The sequence below is a fragment of the Microcaecilia unicolor genome, chromosome 1 (assembly GCF_901765095.1).
Source record: "Microcaecilia unicolor chromosome 1, aMicUni1.1, whole genome shotgun sequence".
Classification (NCBI taxonomy): Eukaryota; Metazoa; Chordata; class Amphibia; order Gymnophiona; family Siphonopidae; genus Microcaecilia; species Microcaecilia unicolor.
The window spans coordinates 15,191,677-15,219,426 of record NC_044031.1 but is presented as its reverse complement, the minus strand read 5'-3'; the positions used below and the strand labels follow the sequence as shown (position 1 = coordinate 15,219,426).

General features: G+C 47.6%; 2 protein-coding genes across 3 annotated transcripts in view; both read right to left on the bottom strand.

The window, feature by feature from the left end:
- The window catches only part of LOC115463183 (gastrula zinc finger protein XlCGF7.1-like), a 227,596-nt gene extending 222,669 nt beyond the window's left edge, over window positions 1–4,927 (bottom strand). For both annotated transcript variants that reach the window (XR_003941011.1, XM_030193464.1), the window contains exon 1: window positions 4,775–4,927. Coding sequence is in view for 1 of the 2 variants with exons in the window: in XM_030193464.1 (XP_030049324.1) it covers window positions 4,775–4,885 (111 nt within the window). In the remaining variant the exon portion in view is untranslated. The remainder of the gene's footprint in view (window positions 1–4,774) is intronic.
- The window catches only part of LOC115477517, an 881,049-nt gene that overhangs the window by 339,609 nt on the left and 513,690 nt on the right, over window positions 1–27,750 (bottom strand).

Below are 27,750 nucleotides of genomic sequence, written 5' to 3'. Positions count from 1 at the left end.
CTTATGAAGTCCACTGCAGTGCCCCCCTAGGGTGCCCGATTGCTGTCCCGGCATGTCAGGGGGACCAGTGTACTAAAAATGCTGGCTCCTCCTACGTCCAAACGGCTTGAATTTGGACGTTTTAGACTTGGACACCTTTGGTTTTAAAAATGGCTGAAAATCAAAGACATCCAAATCCAAGGACGTCCAAGGTATTTTCGAACACAATGATAGACGTCCATCTTTTTTCAAAAATGACCTTTTCCCCGCCTCTGAATTGGACGTTCTACAAATTCCAACTTAGACGAAAATGCCCCTCAATGTCTCCTCCCCTACATGGTGACCCAATTCTAAATTCCATCTCGCCACTGTGGGGGCATGGGACTTCTTAGGCATCAGCAGTGCAAGGGCTTTATGAAAAGAAGTCACCAACATACATGTCACCTGAGTGAATGTGAAGAAGGATTGTAGCTGGGTGGTGGATATGTGAAATGCCCTCCCATGGGAGGTGGTGGAGATGAAAACGGTAATGGAATTCAAACATGTGTGGGATAAACACAAAGGAATCCTGTTTAGAAGAAATGGATCCACGGAATCTTAGTGGAGATTGGGTAGCGACGCTGGTAATTGGGAAGCAAACCAGTCCTGGGCAGACTTCTACGGTCTACGCCCTGATTGTAACTGAATAAAAATGGAAAGTTCAAGAACAGCGCTGGGCAGACTTTTACGGTCTAAGCCCTGATCATAAATGAATAGATAGGGATGGGCTGGAGTGTAAATTTTAAGGGGCTTCAACGTTAGCTTCAGAACTTTTAGTACAAGAATAGTACCGGGCAGACTTCTACGGTTTGTGCCCTGAGAATGGCAAGGACAAATCAAACTCTGGTATAAAGTATCACAAACCATGTAAAATGAGTTTATCTTGTTGGGCAGACTGGATGGATCGTACAGGTCTTTATCTGCCGTCATTTACTATATTACATCCTAAAGTTAAAGGGAATGGTGGGGGTAACCCTCACAGAGTCGCAGGTACAACCCTAGCCACTTTTCTGGTCAAAGTGGGTGGACCATACTGGTCTTATCTGCCCTCCCCCTCTCCTGCCCAAAAAATTAATCAACCCTCTAGAAAACCAATGTACCCATCCCCTCCATATGATAGAACTATCCCCAAGAAACGTAAGCCCAGAAACCAGAAGCTACCTAGTTCTTCACCTATCCAACTGTAGAAATATAACTTACAAATCTATCTACATGGCCAGATTTAACTATCTGGGCGCCAAATGGTGGAACTCAATACAAAAGATCACAAGAAGCATTACGAACTATATCCAGTTTAGAAAAGAACTACTACTAATTATCATTTCTAAAGCGCTACTAGACGTACGCAGCGCTGTACACTTGAACATGAAGAGACAGTCCCTGCTCGACAGAGCTTACAATCTAATTAGGACAAACAAACAGGACAAATAAGGGATAAGGACAAAGAGTAGCAAGATTCCGGAATCCCAAAGAGTAGCAAGATTCTGGAACCCAAATAATAGCAAGATTCCGGAATCCCAAAGACTACTACTACTAATTATCATTTCTAAAGCGCTACTAGACGTACGCAGCGCTGTACACTTGAACATGAAGAGACAGTCCCTGCTCGACAGAGCTTACAATCTAATTAGGACAAACAAACAGGACAAATAAGGGATAAGGACAAAGAGTAGCAAGATTCCGGAATCCCAAAGAGTAGCACGATTCCGGAGTCCCAAACGAGGTCTTTGAAGTTCTTCTTCGTCCTCGTGCTGTTCAACTAGAACTTCAAAGACCTGGGCTTGGCTGGCGGGGGTTGGGGTCCCCCGCCAGCTGAAGGAATATTTTTAAAGGCAGCGGCAGGAGGAAGCGGACCTCGGCTGGTGAGGATCGGGGTCCCCTGCCAGCAAAGGTAGGTGACGGCAGCAGGGGGGGGGGGGTCGGTGGCGGGGGGGGGGGGGGCTATAATGTGCCCCCTCACTCTGGCTCTGGCCCCCCCTACCGCCGCAGTTCAGATACGCCTCTGTTTTGTACATGGGTCAATGAGCTTCAGTGGGAATCAAATGGAGACTCTACTGTACGTGTGACCTGAATTGACTACTCCTAGAACCAGGATACTGGGCTTGATGGACCTTCAGGCTGTCCTATTACGGCTCGAGGTCCTGGATTTTAAAAATACAGCAAAGGAGCTGGCAGAGTGGGAATGGCTAATGGAAGTGGAAGGACAGTGGGCTAAACTGAAAGGAGCGATAAAAAGTGCAACAGACCTTTATATAAGGAAAGTAAATAAAAGGAAAAGGACGCCGATATGGTTCTCCCAAGAAGTGGCAGCAAAAATAGAAGGAAAGAAAGGTAGTATTTACAAAATACAGAATATCACAAACAGGGCTGTGGAGTCAGAAGCAATTTTGGGTAGAGTCAGAGACGGAGTCGGTAAAAATGTAACAACTCCGACTGACTCCAGCTTCAAAATAAAAACCTACAACATTATAATATGGGATAAATGTATCATTTTGTACTTAGATAGTGTTTTGTTCAGATTCTTTTTTCAAACTTCAAATAAATGTATTTTGTGGTCTATTAGTCCTAACTTTATATATAAAGAAATATCCTATGTGTCTGCAATTAATCAAATTTCTGTTATATCTACTACCCATATTAAGAGTTGGGGTCGAGATTGGACAGTGGAAAAATAGAGGAATCAGAGTTGGAGTTGAAGGTTTGGGGTACTGATTCCACAGCCCGGACTCACATGAAGAAGAACACAGAAAAGATTGCCAGAAAAAAAAAAACTTGAAAGAGACAAAGATATAACTCAGGATGCAAAGGACGGCCTGAAAAAAAAAAAAAGGCTGAAAATGTAAAGCTAAAAGGGTCGATATTCCTCTTCAACCTTATGATGATTCCTCTGGCCAAATCCCTGTCCAAATCAGGCCTTAACCCCTTCATCTACGCTGATGACATCACAAAATTCATCCCTTTCCAATCCAACCTTACAGAAATCTCGGAGAAAATTATCACTGCCATGAACATCCTAACATCCTGGGCCAACGCTTTCAAGATGAAATTGAACAAAGAAAAAACTCAATGCCTAATCCTTTCATCACAAGACGCCACTCAGCTCCCAACCACCCTGACCACCCCCGACGTTACAATCCCAATATCTGACAATCTAAAAATCCTAGGAGTAACATTAGACAACCACCTAACTTTGGAAACTCATGCAAAAGCCACGACGAAGAAGATGTTCAACATGATGTGGGTACTGAAAAGAGTAAAACCATTCCTCCCACAGAAAACTTTCCGCAACCTAGTACAATCCACAGTACTCACCCACGCCGACTACTGCAACAGCATCTCATCGGTTTGCAAAGCCCAAATCATGAAAACAATCCAAACCGCCCAAAACACAGCAGCCAGACTCATTTTTGGCAAATCACGATTTGAAAGTGCAACACCACTACATGAAAAACTTCACTGGCTCCCTATCAAAGAACGCATAAACTTCAAAGCCACACAATGATCCACAAGATCCTCCATGGCGAATCTCCAAGCTACATGGCCGACTTGATCGACCTACCAGCCAGGAACGGGTCCAAATCTTCTCGAACATATCTCAATCTTCATCTTCCCAATTGCAAAGGCCTCAAATACAAACCTACTACGCATCCAACTTCTCCGTTATAGGCAGCAAACTCTGGAATGCAATACCTCGACACATCCGAACAACCAATGACAATCTACCCTTCCGAAAGCTGCTGACTACTTACCTCTTCAAACAAGCCTACCCAAAAAACCCAACTTAAATCTCGAACCTAATCCACACCACTAGCACCACCCATACTCCAATCCTCTCCCCCACGTCTCGTACTATTGTCCTGCTCCCTATAACTGGGTTACCTTTGTGATACGTTGTACCATACTTTGTTTTATCTCTGTGATACTTTGTACCATACCTTGTAAGCCGCACTGAACCTGCTATCGAGCGGGAAAGAGCGAGGTATAAATGCTATAAATAAATAAAAATTCCCTGCACGGCGGTTAGCAATTTGTAAAGCTCTAACCACCTCGAGCTGAATTAGACCCAGACATTCAGAATTGGGCCTAATCCGGCTATAGGTCTGAATATCCAGGTCTTAGTGGACTGCCAGAAGTTATCCATGTCCAGCCAATATTTAGTGCCAGGTACCTGGAGTGGAGGAGTGACCTAATGGTTAGTACAGCAGGTTGCTGGGGAACTGGGTTCAATTCCCTCTGCAGCTCCATGTGACCCTGGGCAAGTCACTTAACCCTCTGTTGCCCCAGGTAAGACAGTGTACTACTTAGATTGTGAGCCCACTAAGGACAGACCCAGTACCTGTACAATGAAACTGGTCTAACCGGTATATAAATACTGAAAGATGAAACAGCCTGAAAAAGAAATAACTAGCCTGGTTAATTATCCAGATACCAGCTAATGTTCAGCAGTGCTATCTAGTTCAATGCTGTTGAATATTAGCAATCGGGCAGAGCAGTTAAGTGGAACCTTTTCCGCCTGAATAAATTACTCTGGCAGGGAGGAAATGTTTTGTATCTTAGGCAGTAAAATGTGAGACATACACACAATGCATGGGGCAAACAGAAGAAGAAATGAGCCTGGCACTGCTCAATCCATCCCTGCTGTCCCTGAGGCTCTTCTTCCTAATTCTCCTCCCCTCACACAGCAGCTGCTCCTCCTACTATACCAGACTCTCACTATCCGCTTCCTGACATTTCTTTACATTCTCCTTCCTCTCACCTGCTGAGCAGAAAGTCCTGCAGCCATTCTCCTGCCCTTTTCCATAGCTTCAGCCCTGGCTCCCCGAGATGCACCTTCAAGCTTTGCAGGGTGAGTGCCAGGGATCAGCATTCAGCAATAGTAGTTCAACAAGCCCTGCCCCTAACAGGAAGGCAGGATGGCACAAAGGCATAGGAGCCATGCTGTTCTGGATGGCATGCTGGGAAATGTAGTCCTGAGATGGAGATGCTGGGAACTGTAGTCCTGTGATGGATACATGCAGGTCTGGATGGCATGCTGGGAAATGCAGTCCTGAGATGGATCCATGCAGGTCTGAATGGCATGCTGAGAAATGTAGTCCTGAGATGGATCCATGCAGGTCTGGATGGCATGCTGGGAAATGTAGTCCTGAGATGGATCCATGTGGGTCTGGATGGCATGCTGGGAAATGCAGTCCTGAGATGGATCCATGCAGGTCTGGATGGCATGCTGGGAAATGCAGTCCTGAGATGGAGCCATGCAGGTCTGGATGGCATGCTGGGAAATGTAGTCCTGAGATGGAGATGCTGGGAACTGTAGTCCTGTGATGGATACATGCAGGTCTGGATGGCATGCTGGGAAATGTAGTCCTGAGATGGATCCATGCAGGTCTGGATGGCATGCTGAGAAATGTAGACCTGAGATGGATCCATGCAGGTCTGGATGGCATGCTGGGAAATGCAGTCCTGAGATGGAGCCATGCAGTTCTGGATGGCATGCTGGGAAATGTAGTCCTGAGATGGATCCATGCAGGTCTGGATGGCATGCTGGGAAATGCAGTCCTGAGATGGAGCCATGCAGGTCTGGATGGCATGCTGGGAAATGTAGTCCTGAGATGGAGATGCTGTGAACTGTAGTCCTGTGATGGATACATGCAGGTCTGGATGGCATGCTGGGAATGTAGTCCTGAGATGGATCCATGCAGGTCTGGATGGCATGCTGAGAAATGTAGACCTGAGATGGATCCATGCAGGTCTGGATGGCATGCTGGGAAATGCAGTCCTGAGATGGAGCCATGCAGGTCTGGATGGCATGCTGGGAAATGTAGTCCTGAGATGGATCCATGCAGGTCTGGATGGCATGCTGAGAAATGTAGACCTGAGATGGATCCATGCAGGTCTGGATGGCATGCTGGGAAATGCAGTCCTGAGATGGATCCATGCAGGTCTGGATGGCATGCTGGGAAATGTAGTCCTGAAATTGTCTTTAACTAACTTGCTTCCATTTTGGAAGGGGAGGAGGGAGGAAGGAAGAAGGTTGGTTGAAAGTGAAACTACAGCTGTCTCTGATTGTCACTATCTCCTGCTGCTCCAGTCAGGGCCCACAACAGGAGCTGTGTTGCCAATGCATAAAGTGATTATAAGAAAAAGGGAACAAAACACATCTGTTTGTCAAACATTTTTGGCTACATGAAGACTTAGCTGATTGACACATCTTTCTCTTCTCTGTAATTTTGTTTTTTTTCTTCGTTAGGACCAGTCTAGTGATCATGTTTTAGCTTAACAAGCTTAGCTATTGTTACGTGTTCAACACTATGTATGTGAATATTGTTACCCGCCTTGGTTTGGGAACTGTGCATCACTGATCTCTTTGCATTTTACAGAGTACAGGAGAAATGCCTTTCTGTTTCTGTCTCTCCTCTTTCCCTCAGGATTATACAGAGTTTTATCCTGCTCACCAAATCTTCATAGATCCAGGTTTTCTAATCATTTAATGAAATATTAATTTTGAATCCTTTCAGTCACTTATTAAAATTTCCAAGAGAATATGGAGATAAAGCTTTGTAGGCTAAGCACTCAGGCTTGGAGACTAGTGTAGACAAGGAACATTGACCCTGATGCAGTGATGCGAAACATGATATCATGACAGGGAGGTTGCCTCTTGGAATTTGAATGAGGAAAACATAGTAACATAGTAGATGACGGCAGAAAAAGACCCGCACGGTCCATCCAGTCTGCCCAACAAGATAATTCATATGTGCTACTTTTTATTGTACCTGTCCTCTTCAGGGCACAGACCGTATAAGTCTGCCCAGCACTACCCCGCCTCCCAACCACCAGCCCCTCCTCCCAACCACTGGCTCTGGCACAGACCGTATAAGTCTGCCCAGCACAATCCCGCCTCCCAACCACCAGCCCCTCCTCCCAACCACTGGCTCTGGCACAGACCGTATAAGTCTGCCAGCACTATCCCCGCCTCCCAACCACTAGCCCCGCCTCCCACCACCGGCTCTGCCACCTAAACTCGACTAAGCTCCCAAGGATACATTCTTTCTGAACAGGATTCCTTTATGTTATCCCACGCATGTTTGAATTCCGTTTACCGTTTTCAATTTCCACCTCCTCCCGCGGGAGGGCATTCCAAGCATCCACCACTCTCTCCGTGAAGAAATACTTCCTGACATTTTTCCTGAGTCTGCCCCCCTTCAATCTCATTCATGTCCTCTCGTTCTACTACCTTCCCATCTCCGGAAAAGGTCGTTTGCGGATTAATACCTTTCAAATATTTGAACGTCTGTATCATATCACCCCTGTTTCTCCTTTCCTCCAGGGTGTACATGTTCAGGTCATCAAGTCTCTCCTCATACGTCTTGTAACGCAAATCCCATACCAGTCTCGTAGCTTTTCTTTTGCACCGCTTCAATTCTTTTTAACATCCTTAGCAAGATACGCCTCCAAAACTGACACAATACTCCAGGTGGGGCCTCACCAACGACTTATACAGGGGCATCAAAACCTCTTTTCTTCTGCTGGTCACACCTCTCTCTATACAGCCTAGCACCTTCTCGCTACGGCCACCGCCTTGTCACACTGTTTCGTCGCCGTCAGATAAGTGTCTGAAAGGATTCAGATTAACGATGACTGCATTTTGATTAAACTTAATTGCAGAAGAAGGTATTAATTCTCACTGCAGCTCTTTGTGACTCTGGACAGTCACTGAACCCTTAATTGCCTCAGGTACAAAATAAGTACCTGTGTATATAATATCTAAATTGCTTTGATTGTAACACAGAAAGGTGATATATCAAATCCCTTCCCTAAAGGATGATAATCTTTATTTTTTGTTACATTTGTATCCTGCGCTTTCCCCACTCATGGCAGGCTCAATGTGGCTTACATGGGGCAATGGAGGGTTAAGTGACTGCCCAGAGTCACAAGGAGCTGCCTGTGCCTGAAGTGGGAATCGAACTCAGTTCCTCAGTTCCCCAGGACCAAAGTCCACCACCCTAACCACTAGGCCACTCCTCCCTACCATCTTCCTCCTACATCTTCCTGCCACCCACCCCCAAATCCAACATCTCTCCTCTTCTCACATAGTAACATAGTAGGTGACGGCAGAGAAAGGACTCTATACGGTCCATCCAGTCTGCCCATCAAGATAAACTCATATGTGCTACTTTATATGTATACCTGACCTTGATTTGTATGTGCCATTTCAGGGCACAGACTGTAGAAAGTCTGCCCAGCACTAGCCCCGCCTCTTGACCACTAGCTCCGCCTCCCAACCGTCGATGCTGCCACCCAATCTCCGCTAAGCTTCTGAGGATTCATTTCTTATGACCAGGATTCCTTTATATTTATCCCACGCTTTTTTGAATTTCGTTACCGCTTTCATCTCCACCACCTCCCGCGGGAGGGCATTCCAAGTATATCATGTCCATTATCTCTCTTTCTGTACTGGGGTCCATTTTCTCTCTCTCTTCCCTTTCCTCTGATTGTCCAGCACCTCTCTGTCCTCCTCCTCCATCCCCATGTGGAGGTGACATAAAACTTGGTGGTAAGCAGGACCAAGCTTTTCTCGTGGCTGCTGGAGTTCACCACCTCACCCATAGTTTCCACTGGTGGCCCCTCCAGTTCTGCTTGCAGGTTGCAGTTCATTCTCCTCCTCCCCCAACTGGAGTCCAGCCTCTGCCTCCCTTTCAAACCCCCTAATCCCCCCCCTCCGCTGATCAACTTTAAAAGTGGTCTTCTGTTGGTCCAACTGTGGCAGCGACAGCGTTCCACATATGCTGCCTGTGGCCTGCTCCGAAGCTTTCCCCTCTGGCCCATCCCGCCTCCTCTGACATTCACTTCCTGTTTTTGCATGGGCGGAAAGGTAGAGGGCATAGGCGGTCGGTGGCCCAACTGTTTGGGGAGGCTAAAGGGGGCGGGGTTAGGGGTGGGGCCATGGGTGGAGCTTAAATCCATAATTGTCTGATAATACACAGAAAAAATAAATAAAAGAAAAATAAAAGTCACAATTATACTTCATTAAATTTAGATATTAGATATGTATCATATGTCAAAGAATAAAGTGGTTGCTCAAAGCATATCTAAGCACAATCGCTCACTGCAAAACACTATGCACACTTTGTGCAAAACACACTCAACCTTACTGTACCATAAATATTACACTGGGCAGAACCTAATACACCCAATATACCACCCCTACGGAAAATGTAGAACGTCAACAATATTGAAACAGGGATCATAATATCACAATTCTCATGTAGAGCCACAAAACACCATAATTCATGTTTAATGTGGGATAAAATGCCATAAATAAGTAAATAAATATAACTTTTAATGTTGAGCACCTGATTCTGAAAGTGGACATATTCCAAACACTATAATGAAATAAAATGATCTTTTCTACCTTTGTCTGGTGACTTTTTCTGATCATGCTGGCCCAGTATCCGACTCTGCTGCTAACTGTCCTCAGTGCAGGTCAGGAAGTCATCCTCCTTAAATATCTCCCTGGCAACCCAGGACCCTCCAGCCAACCCCCCCCCCCCCCTGCTCTCCCAGCAGTAAGGTAAACAAATTAAACCAAAAACCAATTTCTACAACTGGTTACACAAGGCTAGAGATGGGCTTTCACTGCAGCTCCTGCTGTGAGGATGGAGGTAAATCAACAATTTAAACCCCCTAGAGCAGCAGGACTCCACAGCTGATCCATCCTTACGCCTCCCCAAGCCTCTTATACTGGGTGCCTATGTAAGAGGGGAAACTTCAGACCAGGCCGCAGGCAGCATACGTGCAACGCTGGATCAACAAAGACTAGGGGACAGTCAATGAAATTACATGGAAATACTTTTAAAACAAATAGGAGGAAATATTTTTTCACACAAAGAATAGTTAAGCTCTGGAACTCATTGCCAGAGGATATGGTAACAGCAGTTAGTGTATCTGAGTTTAAAAAAGGTTTGGACAAGTTCCTGGAGGAAAAGTCCATAGTTCGCTATTGAGGTAGACATGGGGAACCCACTGCTAGCCCTGGGATTGGTAGCATGGAATGGTTCTACTAATTGGGTTTCTGCCAGGTACTTTTGACCTGGATTGGCCACTGTTGGAAGCAGGATACTGAGCTAGATGGACCATTGGTCTGACCCAGTATGACTGTTTTTATGTTCTTAAGGTATACCAGTGTTGGAAGCGGGGAGATGTTGAATCGTGGGTGGGGGAAAGATACCAGACTACGCCGATTACAGGGGTTGGGAATGGAAGAGATGTTTGGAGGAGATGTGGCAAGGTGATTAATTTTTTTAAATTGTGATTAATAATTAAGGCATTAATCATAGAGTTAACTGTGATTAACTTGCCCCCTGCAATATTAAATGATTAGAAAACCTAGATCTATGAAGACTTTGGTAAGAGGCCGGTAATGAAAGAGATTGAGCCCACCAACTGGGTTATAAATTTGAAGTTTGAGGGGTTAGATTATAATTTTATACTGCAAGAATTAGTCCCCAACCCCTGATGAATCCTTTTCAACCCTAATGCCTTTCAATGACCAATCTGAAGCAGGTGCAGGAACAGCTGCAACCAGTGGTGTAGCCAGACAGCCAATTTTGGGTGGGCCTGAGCCAGTGGTGTACTGGTAAATGTTTAACAACAGGCTCTCTCCCCGGTCCACCTCTGCGCCCCCCCCCCCCACCAAATTGCAGAGGTGGCTATACCCTGGGAGAGAGCAATGCATTACTCTTTCCGGGAAAAAAAACCCATTTTTAAAAAATGCTACCAGGCACTGTTGGGATTTAAACAAGGCAATAATACACAGAGCAAAACACGAGACACAATTATTGGAGTTTAATATAAAAGTTTATGGGTTATGATAGAATTATTTGTTATCAGACTTTTATTGTTTAATAAGGAATTGCTAGTCATGCGTTTTCATCCATAACAATAGTTAATACATAAAAGTTAAATACAGAACACGGTTTGGGGGGAGGGAGGGTTAAGTGCTATATTACAAATTTTGATGGCTGTACGTAATGTTGTATGCTTGAAGTGATGTTCCACTGAGCTTTGTACAATTGTATTGATGCTGCTATGTTAAGGTGGATTTGTACTTTTTGATTTGTCATCAATAAAACTGTTGAAATATAAAAATGCTACCAGGGTCCAATCTAATTCATGTTTAATGTGGGATAAAATGCCATAAATAAGTAAATAAAGAGAGAACTTTTAACGTTGAGCACCTGATTCTCATAACATGATATCTGTTTAGAAGCCCTTACCAGGAGAAAAAACAGCTCTGCACCAATAACAGGGTTAGGTGTCCCTATAACCACCCCTCCAAACGACACACGATTACGATTTATAACAAATTACTACTCTACCTATGAAAAGTTATTCCCTTCTTATACTTCCTCTGTGTCCATCCCTATGCATAAGACAGCGGCATTTTTTTACAGTATCCTCCCCTCCACACCCCACCCCACCTCATCTCATCTACCTTTTAAAGACCTCCTATCCGCTCCCCCGACTCGAAGGGTCCCACTCCCAGTGCATACCTGAAGGCAGCGTCCCTGGTGGTCAGTGGATTCTTCAGGGCAGGAAAGATCCCCAGTCTTTCCTGCCTCCTGCCAGTGCTGACCCTCCTCCTGCCGCATCTTCTTTAAAATGGCTGCCCAGACTTACAAGGGCGGCCTCGCAAGACATCTCCTTCCTCTCTCTTCCCTCTGTTCATCCATGTCCAGCTGTTTTTCCTCCCCCCCTTCATGATCCATGTCCAGCATTTCTCCTCTCTCCTCCCCTCCATCCATGTTCATCTCACTTCCTCTCTCTTCCCTCCCCTCCATCCATGTCCAGCATTTCAACTCTCTCCCCCCCTCCCCTCCATCCGTGTCCAGAATTTCTCCTCTCTCCCCTAAATCCATGTGCACCTCCTGCTCTGTCTTCCCTCTCCTTCATCCATGTCCAGCATTTCTCCTCTCCTCCTGTCCTTCCCCCATCCATGCCCATTGATTCTCCTCTGCCCTCCCCTAACCATCCATGCCCAGCTATTCTCCTCTGCCCTCCCTTCCATGTCCAGCGATTCTCCTTTGCCCCCTATCCTCCCCTCCCATCCATGTGCAGTGATTCGCCCCAGCCTCCACCTGCCCCCCTTTTCAGCCCTCGAGTTCCAGTTCCAACCCTAGCGCCGGTTCACCTGCCTGCCCTCAGCTCCCCAATAGCCCTCCTTTCCTTCCTGCTGCCGCCCTGCATTTAAATCTTTTATTTTACCTCAAGTCACGGCGGTGGCACTGAAAGCAGCAGGCTCAGCTCGCCTCCAGCCTTCCCTTCCCTCTCAGTGTCCCGCCCTCACAGAAACAGGAAATACATCAGAAGAAGGCGGGACAGTACACTGAGAGGGAAAGGAAGGCTGGAGGCGAGCTGAGCTGAGCCTGCTGCTTTCAGTGCCGCCGCCGTGACTTGAGGTAAAATAAAATTTAAACACAGGGCAGCGGCAGAAAGGAAAGGAGGGCTATTAGGGAGCTGAGGGTGGGCAGGTTGAGCCGGCACTTGGAGTCTGTGACTCTGCAGCTCGGAGTGGGGAGGAGAGGCAAGCCGGCTCGCAAGATGCCAAAAATTTAACAACCTGCTCTTGCAAGCCAGCTCCAGCACACCACTGGCCTGAACCCAAAGTGGGTAGGCACAAAAGTTTCTCTCTACCCCCTCCCCCTGCACTTCCCAACTCAAAATATAAATACTTTAGCTGTTGAGGATCCCCAAGCTTTGTCAGCGGAAGACCTCCAGTAAAGATGGCCAGACCTCCCTTTTACCAAACTTGGCAGGCAACAGCAACTCCTTGAGCCACCGATGCCTGCACCCCATACGTAGGGTTACCATAGTTATCTATCCCGAACTTACTTAAATTTACATTATCCAGACTGCAATGGTCTTAGATACAAATCACTTATGCATCCAGCTTCTCTTACATAAGTACCAACTGTGGAACGCACTGCCTAAAACCGTGAAATCAATTCATAACCATCTTAACTTCAGGAAGTCACTGAAAACCACCTTGTTTAAGAAGGCCTACCCCCAAGACCCAACTTAATTTTCTACTTCCTGTGATACAGCAAAACTATGAACCGTATTGGACTTTTTATCATATCTTTGTTGCCTTATACTCATGTTATTTATAACTTTACTACTATTTGTGTATTTGTATTTTATCGAACCGGAGCCTGCCTCTATGGTATTATGTAAGCCACATTGAGCCTGCAACTAAGTGGGAAAATGCGGGTATAAATGTGTTAAATAAATAAAAAAATTTGGTCCCCCTAAAAAGAGGACACATGCCCCGCCCCATCACATATCGCCCCACCCCTTTTACCCCACCCCCCTAAGGATGTCCTATCCCCTCCCTTACCTTACTCTACTGCCCTGGTGGTCTAGTGACCTGTTCGGGGCAGGAAAGAGCACCTTCTTTCCTGCCCGGAGCGCTGCCCTGCATTCTCTCTCTTCCCCTTGCAATGCTGATGGTGCCGATTCAAATGGCCACCGAGAGTTGAAGATGGATACTAAGGACTAAAGAGTGAGAGAAAAGTGGGGAAAAAACATCAAATGAAAGATCAGTGCCAGACAGATGTAGAGAAGGACAGGAAGAAGACAAGAGAAGAGCAAAGAAATGGAAAAGCCAACCTGGAAAAGAACACGGCGGCCAGACTCATATTTGGAAAATCAAAATACGAAAGTGCAAAACCCCTATGAGAGAACTACACTGGCTCCCACTCAAAGAACGTATCACGTTCAAAATATGTACCCTAGTACAAAAAAAACAAACATGGCGACGCCCCAGCCTACATGTCAGACTTGCTAGACCTACCACCCAGGAATGCTAAAAAATCATCTCGTACATTCCTTAATCTTCATTTCCCTAACAGTAAAGGTCTAAAATACAAATTAATGCACGCATCAACCTTTTCCTATATGAGCACGCAATTCTGGAACGCATTGCCACGCAACCTCAAAGCGACTTATGAACTGACCAACTTCCGTAAACTACTAAAGACCCATCTCTTCGACAAGATATACCACAAAGAAAAATCATGTGAAACTCTTGTATAATTCCAGAAATGTTAATAATGCCTTCTTTATATTACTAGCATGCATTCCATTACCAAGCAATCCAACGTCCTTCTGTAACACCAAATGCCTATTCTCTTTTTATTTCCATTGTCCGTGATGTTTCGTAAGCCACATTGCGTCTGCAAAGAGGTGGGAAAATGTGGGATACAAGTGCAATAAATAATATAATAAATTTAGGAGAAGACTGACACATGAAAAGTGGAAAGAGACTGGACCCAGACCAACTCAAAAATAGAATGCTCAGACAACAAAGGTAGAAAACAAACCATTCTTTTTATTTAATGCTTTTTAAGGACTAAGATGTGCCTGCTTTGTGAAATGTACATTTTTTTCTATTGTTGTATTTTGCAGAGTATAGGAGAAACTACTAGTACTACTTATCATTTCTATAGCGCTACTAGACGTACGCAACGCTGTACACTTGAACATGAAGAGACAGTCCCTGCTCGACAGAGCGTACAATTTCTGTTTCTCTTTTACCAGTATTGACCTGCTTCCAGAGTCTGGCTTTCTTGATCTATATTTCATTTCAGTTTTCTGGGCATGTTTTTTGTGGTTCTCTATTTTGTATCACATGAGGGTCTGTCCGTGTTCTGCATATGTGACTGAGGTGATGGATTCTGCTAGCATGTAGTGTTTTGTGTAGGAATGTGTAACAGACCAGCTTGTTCCATTTTCCAGTAGCAGGTACCTTGGTGCTTTAGGGTCCAGTGTCTTTTCATAGGTGGGCTAGGGCTCTTGTGTGTTAAGTTTTCATTTCTCCCTTAGTCCCTGCTGGACCCTAACTCTCAGATTCCCAGCTTTCTAGTTTTTCTAGGTGCTTTGATTTCACTTTCATGTCCTCCCCAACATGGCCAGTATGTATCTCTCTCTTTGCCTTTCTACTATACTTTTACAGTACTGTTGCCTTACTGAGTTAAATGAAGAGGGCAGACACTGGATGGAAGGAGGGACAGAAGGGGTAGACGCTGGAAGGAAGACAGGAGAGAGAGGGCTGTCGCTGGATGAAAGGAGGGCGAGAAGGGACAGACACTGGAAGGAAGATGAGAGAGAGGGCAAACGCTGGAAGAGGGAAGAGAGGGCAGATGCTGGATGGAAGAAGGGAGAGAAGGGGCAGACGCTGGAAGGAAGACAGGAAAGAGAGGGCAGTCGCTGGAAGAGGGAAGAGAGAGGGCAGTCGCTGGATGGAAGGAGGGAGAGAAAGGGCAGCCACTGGAAGAGGGAAGAGAGAGGGCAGACGCTGGATGGAAAGAGGAGAAAGGTGCAGCCACTGGAAGAGAGAGGGCAGACACTGGATGGAAAGAGGGAGAAAGGGGCAGCCACTGGAAGAGGGAAGAGAGAGGGCAGATGCTGGATGGAAGGAGGGAGAGAAGGGGGCAGATGCTGGAAGGAAGACAGGAGAGAGAGGGCAGTCGCTGGAAGAGGGGAGGGCAGTCACTGGATGGAAGGAGGGAGAGAAGGGGCAGCCACTGGAAGAGGGAAGAGAGAGGGCAGATGCTGGATGGAAGGAGGGAGAGAAGGGAAGAAGTGTCTGAGGGGCTGCAGCAGGGAATGGATTGAGCAGTGCCAGGCTCATTTCTTCTTGTGTTGTGTGGCATTGCCTGGCACTGCATCCCCTGCTGCCCACCTCCTGCCAGTGAGGAGAGAGAATGAGGAAGAGAGCCTGAGGGGCTACAGCAGGGAATGGATTGAGCAGTGCCAGGCTTATTTCTTCTTGTGTGTGTGTGGCATTGCCTGGCACTGCATCCCCTGCTGCCCACCTCCTGCCAGTGAGGGAGGAGAATCAGGAAGAAGAGCCCGAGGGGCTACTGGAGGGAATGGATTGAGCAGTGCCAGGCTCATGTCTTCTTGTGTGTGTGTGGCATTGCCTGGCACTGCATCCCCTGCTGCCCACCTCCTGCCAGTGAGGGGAGGAGAATGAGGAAGAAGAGCCTGAGGGGCTACAGGAGGGAATGGATTGAGCAGTGCCAGGCTCATTTCTTCTTGTGTGTGTGTGGCATTGCCTGGCACTGCATCCCCTGCTGCCCCCTCCTGCCATGAGGGGAGGAGAATGAGGAAGAAGAGCCTTCTGTATGTGTGGCATTGCCTGGCACTGCCTTCCCTGCTGCCCACCTCCTGCCAGTGAGGAGAGAGAATGAGGAAGAAGCCTGAGGGGCTACAGGAGGGAATGGATTGAGCAGTGCCAGGCTCATTTCTTCTTGTGTGTGTGTGGCATTGCCTGGCACTGCATCCCCTGCTGCCCACCTCCTGCCAGTGAGGGAGGAGAATGAGGAAGAAGAGCCTTCTGTATGTGTGGCATTGCCTGGCACTGCCTCCCCTGCTGCCCACCTCCTGCCAGTGAGGAGAGGAGAATGAGGAAGAGAGCCTGAGGGGCTACAGGAGGGAATGGATTGAGCAGTGCCAGGCTCATTTCTTCTTGTGTGTGTGTGGCATTGCCTGGCACTGCATCCCCTGCTGCCCACCTCCTGCCAGTGAGGGGAGGAGAATGAGGAAGAAGAGCCTTCTGTATGTGTGGCATTGCCTGGCACTGCATCCCCTGATGTCACTCACAAGGAGGGTAGATTGAGAACACAGCATGAGAGGGAGACCACACCCCTTCCATTGATTGGTCAGAAAGGCGAGGCAGGGAGATGAGGACAAGATCCCGCCCTCTGATACTGTGATGTCACATTCCACCTAGAAGTTCTCATGTCCAGTAGAGGAAGCAGCTGTTTCCTCTGCATAATATCTGATATTTGTAAACTGGAGCATGATATGACCCAAAATATAAACATCTGGCTGGAGGGAGTAGTTTATTTATTTATCTATTTATTTATTTGTAGCATTTATACCCCGCTCTTTCCCGCTCGATAGCAGGTTCAGTGCGGCTTACAATGTATTGGTATAAGATATCACAAAGATAATACAATGTATGGGTACAACATCACAGAAGCAACATGATGTGTGGGCAGGGGTGTGCTGGTAAATTTTAACACAGGCTCTTTCTCCGACGTAGCCCGCTCTGCAGTTGGAAGGGCCAGGGGTGGCCGGGGGGGGGGGGGTGGCAACACTTGCCTCTCTCTCCTCCCTCCTTCGTGCGGGCACTCTAGCATACCTTTGCTGGCAGCCACCACTCCCAACGTCTTGCTCTGAGCAGCATGCTGGAACTTCTCTGACATGCTCGAGAAGTCCCAGCCTGTTGCCCAGAGCTGGAAACAAGGAGCGGGAGCAGCAGTAGTCTATTTACTTGGCTGGCAGGGCTCAGCATCCTCACCAGCAAAGTAAAAGAGAAATCAGCAGGGGCCCAAGCCATTTTAGGACCCAGTTTGCTAAAGTAACCATGGAGGCCCTACTTTAACAACCGGCTCCCAAAATTCTTAAAACTTAACAACCAGCTCTTGCGAGCCTGTGAGAGCCTGCTCCAGTACACCACTGTGTGTGGGGTAAAAAGTATCACAGCGATAACACAATTGTATAAGAGGGATAAGGAAGAGATGTGGGGGAAGGATTGAGATATGGTTAATGTAGTGTCCCGTTGGTCTGGAGGTCGGTTCCTTAGTCTAGTGGTATCCAGCGTTCAGTAATCCCTCCTACAGTTGGTGGATAGGTTCTTAATTTAAGTTGGGCCGTTTGGATAGGCTTGTTTGAAGAGGTATGTTTTCAGCAGCTTTCGGAAGGGTAGATGTTCGTTGGTTGTACGGATATATCTTGGTAGTTCCTGTTTCAGGGTCAGGATGTGGCTGCTGGAGTTTCCTCTCTCTGTGCTTCATTTGCTAAAATATTCCAGGAAGTGCACAAAGACGTTATTACTAAACCACCCATAGCTTTCAGTGATGATCAGTTCTCTGCTCCTTCCCTGATCCTTCTCCATCTGCCACCATTTACAGAGAGCCAAGTCTTGGATCCGACTTAAAGCTGCCCCAGAGTGTAGAGAGACCAAGGGGCCAGTACTGGAGATCGAGCTCTGGAGAAGGGCAGGAGGATGGCTCTTGGGGTTTGTGCTGAGCAGGTAGGACTGGCAGCCCTGGAAACTGTTTTCCCTCTGCAGCATCTGAGTGAAACCATCCGGCCACAGGTGGCAGCAGCTGATGTCTCAAGATAAAGAGGGACTTGGTGCTGCAGCCCAGGAACTGACTCTATGTCTCACAAGGAGGTAATTGAGAACAAGGAGGTTAGATTGAGAACCCAGCATGAGAGAGACTCTATGATGTCACTCACAAGAAGTGTTAGATAAACAAGGAGGTTAGATTGAGACAGCATGATAAGGGAGACCACGCCCCTTCCATTGATTGGTCACAAGACTGGTGAGGCAAGGACAAGATCCACCCCCTCTGACACTGTGTTTTCTCACATTCCACCTAGGGTGGTCCTAATGATCCAGGTTCCTTCCTGCTTCTCTCCAGGAGGAGACCCTGATTCCCAGATCTGCCCCCAGGGATGAAGGGAGTCAGGACAGGAGAATGTCTGCAGGGTTTTGCACTCAACAGTAGGAGACTGGCAGGAGGTGGGCAGCAGGGGATACAGTGCCACACACAGAAGACGAGCCTGGCACTGCTCAATCCATTCCCTCCTGTAGCCCCTGGCTCTTCTTCCTCATTCCCTCCCCTCACTGGCAGGAGGTGGGCAGCAGGGCTGCAGTGCCAGCAATGCCACACACACACAAAGAATCATCCATTCCCTGCTGTAGCACCTCAGGCTCTTCTTTCTCATCTCCTCCCCTCACTAGCAGGAGGTGGCAGCAGGAGATGCAGTTCCAGGCAATGCCACACACACAAGAAGAAATGAGCCTGGCACTGCTCAATCCATTCCCTGCTGTAGCCCCTCGGCTCTTCTTCCTCATTCTCCTCCCCTCACTGGCAGGAGGTGGGCAGCAGGGGATGCAGTGCCAGGCAATGCCACACACACACAAGAAGAAATGAGCCTGGCCTGCTCAATCCATTCCCTGCTGTAGCCCCTCAGGCTCTTCTCCTCATTCTCCTCCTGCTTTACCAGACTCTCACTTTCTCCTTACATTCTCCCTCTTTTCTCTGACAGTCACTTTCTGCTTCCTGTCCTCTTGCTTTTAAAATTTGTTTGTGCTGGGACGGTAGAGGTGAAATGTCCTCTAGCCAAAATACTAGGACTACGGGGCCACGCAATCATGAATCTGCTAAGTACTAAATTTAAAACATTTTGGGAAAATATTTCTTTACTTAACTTGTCAATTAAGTCTACTACTACTACTACTTATCATTTCTATAGCTCTACTACACATATGCATCACTCTACACTGGACACAAGAGACAGTCCCTGCTTGAAAGAGCTTACAATCTAATTAGGACAGATAAACCGGACAAATAAGGGATAAGGGAGTTACAAAGGTGGGTGATAAAAATGGGTGCTGAACAGTGAGTGAGGGTTAGGAGTTAAAAGCGACATCAAAAAGGTGTCTTTTAGCCTAGCATTGAAGACGGCCAGAGATGGAGCTTGACGTACCAGCTCAGGAAGTTTATTCCAGGCATATGGTGCAGCAAGATAAAAGGAACAGAGTCTGGATTAGCAGTGGAGAAAAGTGCAGATAAGAGTTCCTTGTCATCTATGCTTCTTATCTTTCCCCCTAAACCAACCTCTCCTCCTCCCCCATTCTCTATTTCTGTGGATAAAACTCTCATCCTTCCTGTCTCATCAGCTCGTAACCTTGGGGTCATCTTCGACTCCTCCCTCTCCTCTGCACATATTCAACAGACTGCTAAAACCTGTCGTTTCTTTCTCTATAATATCAGCAAAATTCCCCCTTTCATACATAGTAACATAGTAGATGATGGCAGAAAAAGACCTGCACGGTCCATCCAGTCTGGCCAACAAAATAAACTCATATGTGCTACTTTTTGTGTATACCTTACCTTGATTTGTACCTGTCTTTATCAGGGCAGACCGTAGTCTGCCCAGCACTATCCCCGCCTCCCAACCACCAGCTCCGCCTCCCCCACCACCGGCTCTGGCACAGACCGTATGCCCAGCACTATCCCCGCCTCCCAACCATCAGCCCCTTTCTGAGCACACTACCAGAACCCATCCACGCTCTTATCACCTCTCGCTTAGACTAGTGCAACTTGCTTCTCACAGGTCTCCCACTTAGCCTCTCTCCTCTTCAATCTGTTCAAACTTCTGCTGCACGACTAATATTCCGCCAGGGTCTTACGCTCATATTAGCCCTCTCCTCAAGTCACTTCACTGGCTTCCTATCCGTTTCCGCATACAGTTCAAACTCCTCTTATTGACCTATAAGTGCATTCACTCTGCAGCTCCTCAGTACCTCTCCACTCTCATCTCTCCCTACATTCCTCCCCGGGAACTTTGTTCACTGGGTAAATCTCTCTTATCTGCACCCTTCTCCTCCACTGCTAACTCCAGACTCCGTTCCTTTTATCTTGCTGCACCATATGCCTGGAATAAACTTCCTGAGCCAGTAAGTCAAGCTCCATCTCTGACCGTCTTCAAATCTAAGCTAAAAGCCCACCTTTTTGATGCTGCTTTTAACTCCTAACCCTTATTCACTTGTTCAGAACTCTTATTTTATCATCCTCACTTTAATATTCCCTTATCGCTTGTTTGTCCTGTTTGTCTGTCCTAATTAGATTGTAAGCTCTGTCGAGCAGGGACTGTCTCTTCATGTTCAAGTGTACAGCGCTGCGTACGTCTAGTAGCGCTATAGAAATGATAAGTAGTAGTAGTACCAGTCCATACTAATGAGTTTGTCCATCTACCAGCGGAAGGAACAGAGAAAATAGTAAACCCCCCTTAAGGTATCGTGCAGCCTGGAATGTTCAGTATTTTCTCTGTCTCCTAGCGGATGGTGGACGGATTGTGCAGCTACTCTGGATTGCTGGCTGGTAGCTCCTGTCCCAGATTCTTCTTGGTGTGACGGTAGCCGTGTTGGGGCTAGTTTTAGACTACTAGTGGTCCTGAGTTCCTCACCTGCCAGCTAGTTTGATATCCAGTGACCCTGGTTCCCTCCCCTCCCCTGGCTGTCTTTCTAGCAGGGTGATGGTTGATTGTGGCATGGAGTAACTTGTCTCCCCTGTGGGGTTCTTTTCTTCTGGTGGTAGGTTATCTGAATTTCTGCCTCTGAGGTAAGCCTTTATTTTTCCGTCACTAGTGAAGTTTGTTTTTTTTTTAAACAAAGAAGAAACTGTTTTTCCTTCTTTCTCTTGTCTGTTACCTGATTTATTCTTACTTCCTTCTTCTCAGGGCCTCCTTTGTTTTTGGCGGGCGCTGTCCTTGCATTTGGCTTCGCTTCTCTGCTCTCTCTGGTTTTGTCGGCTATTTTGTTCCCTCACGGTGTTTTCGCTCTTTCCCACCTTTGGCAACGTATTCTATTGGGCCACTTGGCATGGGCATAGCTTGGGGGGCGAAAGGGGCATTGCCCCCCCAAACGCAGGGCCGGCGCACCGCTGCATGCAGCTCTCTGTCCCTCCTTCCCACCCTCAGCGGGCTCAAATCCAGCCTTTCCGTTCCCTCACACAGTGTCTCGTATTCCTCTGATGATGAATTTCCTGTTTCCGCGAGGGCAGGACACTGTGTGAGGGAAGGGAAAGGCTGGATGCGAGCCCGCTGTGTTTTTTTCTTCACTGCCATCGCTGCGACTGAAAATAAAAGGTTTAAACGCGGAGGGGGGCAGGAAGGAATGGAGAGGAGGGCTATCGGGGAGCTGAGGGCAGGCAGGTGGGGCTGGGTTGGAACAGAAGGAGACTGAAAAGGGAGAGCTGGGGAAGTCACTGGACATCGGATGGAAGGGGAGAGTGGGGGGGTCAAAAGAGAATCGTTGGACGTGGATAGGGGGAGGGGCAGAGGAGAATCGCTGGACATGGAGGGAAGAGAAATTACTGGATATGGAGGGGAGGACAAAGGAGTGAGGAGAATTGCTGGACATGGATGGACGGAGGGGGCAAGGGAGAGGAAATTTGCTGGATATGGATGGAGGAGAGGGCAGGGGAGAATGGAGAGTTGCTGGATATGGATGGATGGAGGGGGCTGGGGAGAGAGGAAATTTGCTGGATATGGATGGATGGAGGAGAGGGCAGGGGGAATGGAGAGTTGCTGGAAATGGATGGATGGAGGGGGCTGGGGAGAGAGGAAATTTGCTGGACATGGATGGATGGAGGAGAGGGGAGAGAGGAGAGTTGCTGGAGATGGATGGAGGGGAGGGAAGACAGGAAGGAGATGCACATGGAAGGAGGGGAGGGCAGGGGAAGGAGAAGTCGCTAGACATGGAGTGGAGGGCAGGGGAGAGAGAAGAATTGCTGGACATGGATGAATGAATGGAGGGGGCAGGGGACAGGAAGTTTGCTGGATATGGCTGGAGAAGAGGGCAGGGGAGAATGGAGAGTTGCTGGACATGGATGGATGGAGAGGAGGTACTAGAACTCGGGGACTGAAAATGGAGAGCTGGGGAAGTCACTAGACATGGATGGGAGGAGAGGGTGGGGATACAAAGGGAGAATTGTTGGACATAGATGGGGGCAGGGGCGTAGCCAGACACCCAAGTTTGGGTGGGCCAGGACCCAAGGTGGGTGGGCAGCACTCCGCCTTGTCCTACAAGTGATTTGGTTTCTCCCTCTCTCGCCTGCATGCCATATGGTCTTTCAAACATCCCCTCTCCCCCGTATACCTTTTAAATAGCAGATTTTCACCGTCAGCAAAAAGTTGTTGGGAGTTTTTGGCTGGTGGGGCTTGGGATCCCTGCCAGCCACATTATATGTGTGCTGCTACTTGGTGGGCCTGAACCTAAAGTGGGTGGGCCTGGGCCCACCCCAGCCCATCCTTGGCTATGCCACTGGATGGGGGGAGGGCAGAGGAGAATCGCTGGACATGGATGGGAGGGGAGGGCAGGGAGAATCGCTGGACATGGAGGGGAGGCCAGGGGAGAGAGGAGAATTGCTTGACATGGATGGATGGAGAGGGCAGAAAGGAATGGAGAGGAGGGCTATCGGGGAGCTGAGGGCGGGCAGGTGGGCTGGGTTGGAACAGAAGGAGACTGAAAAGGGAGAGCTGGATAGGGGGAGGGTAGAGGAGAATCGCTGGACATGGATGGGAGGGAAGGGCAGGGCAGGGGAGAAAGGTGAAATCACTGGACATGGAGGGGAGGACAGGGGCAGAGGAGAATTGCTGGACATAGAGGGGAGGGGCAGAGGAGAATTGCTGGACATGGAGGGAAGGACAGGGAAGAGAAATCACTGGATATGGAGGGGAGAGCAGAGGAGTGAGGAGAATTGCTGGACATGGATGTATGGATGTATGGATGGGGCAGGGGAGAGGAAATTTGCTGGATATGGATGGAGGAGAGGGCAGGGGAGAATGGAGAGTTGCTGGACATGGATGAATGGGTGGAGAGGAGGGAACCAGAACTCAGGAACTGAAAACGGGGAGCTGGGGAAGTCACTGGATATGGATGGGAGGGGAGGGTGGGAATCAAAGGAGAATTGTTGGACATAGATGGGGAGAGGGCAGAGGAGAATCGCTGGACATGAATGGAAGGGGGGGCAGGGAGAATCGCTGGACATGGATGGATGGAGGGGGCTGAGGAGAGGAAGTTTGCTGGATATGGCTGGAGGAGAAGGCAGGGCAGGGGAGAATCCCCATAAATCCCCACACCAGCAACACAACATAACCAATGATCGAACAGGACAATATACAATTATCACTCCCTTCAACCCTCATGTTGCCTGATACACACCTATCTCTTGTGACCACAATATAACCTTGAATTTGTTATCAGCTGACTTGGCGAACGCCATTACGGTACTATGTAAGCCACATTGTGCCTGCAAATAGGTGGGAAAATGTGGGGTACAAATGTAACAAATAAATAAATAAAAATGCATGTGTTTTATGTTGATGCAGGGCAGCTGTTGGGCAGACTACTTAGAAATCCATTCTTTTGTAATATCCCAAGAAACACTACTCATACCTAGTGCCCACCCATATTAGCTCTGGGCCCACCCAAAATGTCAGGTCTGGCTACGCCACTGTTATACAGGGTAATGATGTGTCAGAAATAAGTCTAATAACAGGTGTCCCACAAGGATCCTGTCCCTGCTATTCTCTTTAATATTGTTTTAATACCTCTTACTACTATTACTACTACTACTATTTAACATTTCTAAAGCGCTACTAGGGTTACGCAGCGCTGTACAGTTTAACATAGAAGGACAGTCCCTGCTCAAAGAGCTTACAATCTAAAGGACAAGTGTACAGTCGGTCAAATTGGGGCAGTCTAGATTCCTGAAAGGTATAAAGGTTAGGTGCCGAAAGCAACATTGAAGAGATGGGTTTTGAGCAAGGATTTGAAGATGGGTAGGGAGGGGGCTTGGCGTAAGGGCTCAGAAAGTTTATTCCAAGCATAGGGTGAGGCGAGGCAGAATGGGTGGAGCCTGGAGTTGGCGGAGGTGGAGAAGGGTACTGAGAGGAGGGATTTGGCCTGTGAGCGGAGGTTACTGGCGGGAACGTAAGGGGAGATGCTTAGTCGGTTGCTTAATTGTTTTGGTATATAATTCAGACTATATGCAGACGAGATTGGAGAAAAGTGTTGGAGATACGTTTGCCAGATTGAGGTTAATAATTCTTTCTATGAACTACTGGGTGTCTGCAAATAGTCTGAAATTAAATTATTAACAAGACTCCGATTTTATTACTTACAACACGTGATGCACCTGATAATCCTACAGTGTTTCTGTATGAAAATGAGCCAATTCCTATATCGTTCTGTTGAGATAGAAGTAAGATTTTTTACATTGCTGGTCCAGTTTACCAGAATAAGTTGCCAATGCGAATAAGAAATATTAAAGAATTTTAAAAAGAGCTCGGGACATGGGTATTTATGCCGACTTACAGCTGGGATGATGAATGATGGTCTAGTACTTGTTTCAGTATTTTGAGTTTGAAGATATTTTGTAATTTTAAATTTGCCTTTAAATTATGTATGTGATTATGTAATCCGCTGAGAACCTCAGAGCTAGTTTTTTAAATTAATAAAGACATAAACGTCTTCCTTTTCTTCTCTGGCAGAAACAGAAATGAGTGTAAGGTACATCATCCTATTCCTGAGGAAATTCTGAACAGGGTGAAGCCGGTGCTGAAACTTTCATGTAACATGGAGGGGCATAATCGAACCGCGCCGGCCATCTTCAGGGCCAACTCTGCGAGCGGGTGGAGCCAAGCGTATTTTCGAAATATGCTTGGCGCAGAACAAATCGCTTGCCGGGTTTGGAACAGGATTGCCGGCGGATTGCCGGGTTTAGATGAGATGTCCGGCTCCGATTTTCAGCCATAATGGAAACCGGACCCGGCCATATCAAACCCGGCGAAATGCAAGGCATTTGGCTGTGGGAGGAGCCAGCATTTGTAGTGCACTGCCCCCCCCCCCCGACATGCCAGGACACCAACCGGGCACCCTTGGGGGCACTGAAAAAGTCTTTAAAAAAAACCAAACTGAGCTTCCAGGTGCATAGCACCCTTCCCTTGTGTGCTGAGCCCCCCAAATCCCCCCCAAAACCCACTGCCTACAAGTCTACACCATTACCATAGCCCTAAGGGGTGAAGGGGGGCACCTACATGTGGGTACAGTGGGTTTTGGGGTTTTTTGGAGGGCTCAACATTAACCACCACAAGTGTAACAGTTGGGGATGGACCTGGGTCTGCCTGCCTGAAGTGCACTGCACCCACTAAAAACTGCTCCAGGGACCTGCATACTGCTGTCAGGGAGCTGGGTATGACATTTGAGACCGGCTTACAGGCTGGCAAAAAATGTTTTAATTTTTTTTTGTGTGTGTGTGGAAGGGGGTTGGTGACCACTGGGATAGTAAGGGGAGGTCATCCCCGCTTCCCTCCGGTGGTCATCTGATGAGTTGGGGCACTTTTTCCAGACCTGGTCCTAAAAATAAATGGACCAAGTCCGGCCGGCAAAATGCTACTTCGAGCCGGCCTCTTTTTTCCATTATAAGTTGAAGCCGGCCATCTCGTACCCATGCCCCCGTCCCACCTTCGCTACCCTCCTAACATGCCCCCTTGAAGGTTGGCTGGCGCCGCGACGAAACAGCAGTTGAAACCGGCCAAAATCGGCTTTTGATAATACCTATTTGGGCGGGATTGAGAGATAGCTGGCGATCTTCCGATTTGTGTTGGAAGATCGCCAGCGATCTCTTTCGAAAATAAGCCTGATAGTAATGTAGTAGATGATGGCAGAAAAGACCTGCACGGTCCATCCAGTCTGCCGAACAAGATAAACTCATATGTGCTACTTTATGTGTATACCTGACCTTGATTTGTTTCTGCCATTTTCAGGGCACAGACCGTAGAAGTCTGCCCAGCACTAGGCCCAACCACCAGCCCCGCCTCCCCCCACCGGCTCTGCCACCCAATCTCGGCTAAGTTTGTGAGGATCCATTCCTTCCGAACAGGATTCCTTTATGTTTACCCCACGCATTTTTTAATTCCGTTACTGTTTTCATCTCCACCACCTCCCACGGGAGGGCATTCCAAGTATCCACCACTCTCTCCGTGAAAAAATATTTCCTAACATTTTTCTTGAGTCTGCCCTCCTTCAATCTCATTTCATGTCCTCTAGTTCTAACGCCTTCCCATCTCCGGAAAAGATTTGTTTGCGGATTAATACCTTTCAAATATTTGAACGTCTGTATCATATCACCCCTGTTTCTCCTCTCCTCCAGGGTATACATGTTCAGGTGCGCAAGTCTCTCCTCATACGTCTTGTAATGCAAATCCCATACCATTCTCGTAGCTTTTCTTTGCACCGCTTCAATTCTTTTTACATCCTTAGCAAGATACGGCCTCCAAAACTGAACACAATACTCCAGGTGGGGCCTCACCAACGACTTATACAGGGGCATCAAAACCTCTTTTCTTCTGCTGGTCACACCTCTCTCTATACAGCCTAGCAACCTTCTAGCTACTGCCACCGCCTTGTCACATTGTTTCGTCGCCTTCAGATCCTCAGCTACTATCACCCCAAGATCCCTCTCCCCGTCCGTACATATCAGACTCTCCCCGCTTAACACATACGTCTCCCGTGGATTTCTACTCCCTAAGTGCATCACTTTGCATTTCTTCGCATTGAATTTTAATTGCCAAACCTTAGACCATTCTTCTAGCTTCCGCAGATCCTTTTTCATGTTTTCCACTCCCTCCCTGGTGTCCACTCTGTTACAGATCTTAGTATCATCCGCAAAAAGGCAAACTTTATTTTCTAACCCTTCGGTAATGTCACTCACAAATATATTGAACAGAATCAGCCCCAATGTTGATTCCCCCAGAACTCACAAACTGAACCCTTCTCGCTCCTCCCCACCAAGTAATGTACCCGCCCTCCTGTGGCACCGCCCTCCTTGTTCCATTTAATTTCATGCCCTCTACCTCCCCGACACTCACCACAGAGGAGAACGTCTGCGTGTTGGGTTATGTCCTGCTCCTCTGCCGCCCTGGCTCTGATGGCTGAGTTTGAACTATGGGGGCCACTGTAGAGGCTCACGGTTGAAATTCAGCAGTCAAAGTCAGATGACAAATAGGATCTGGCATGCAGCTCTTGTGTAGGGCATTGGGGAAGGAGGGGAATAAGAGGTAATGAATGGGTCAAGTCAAGCAAAA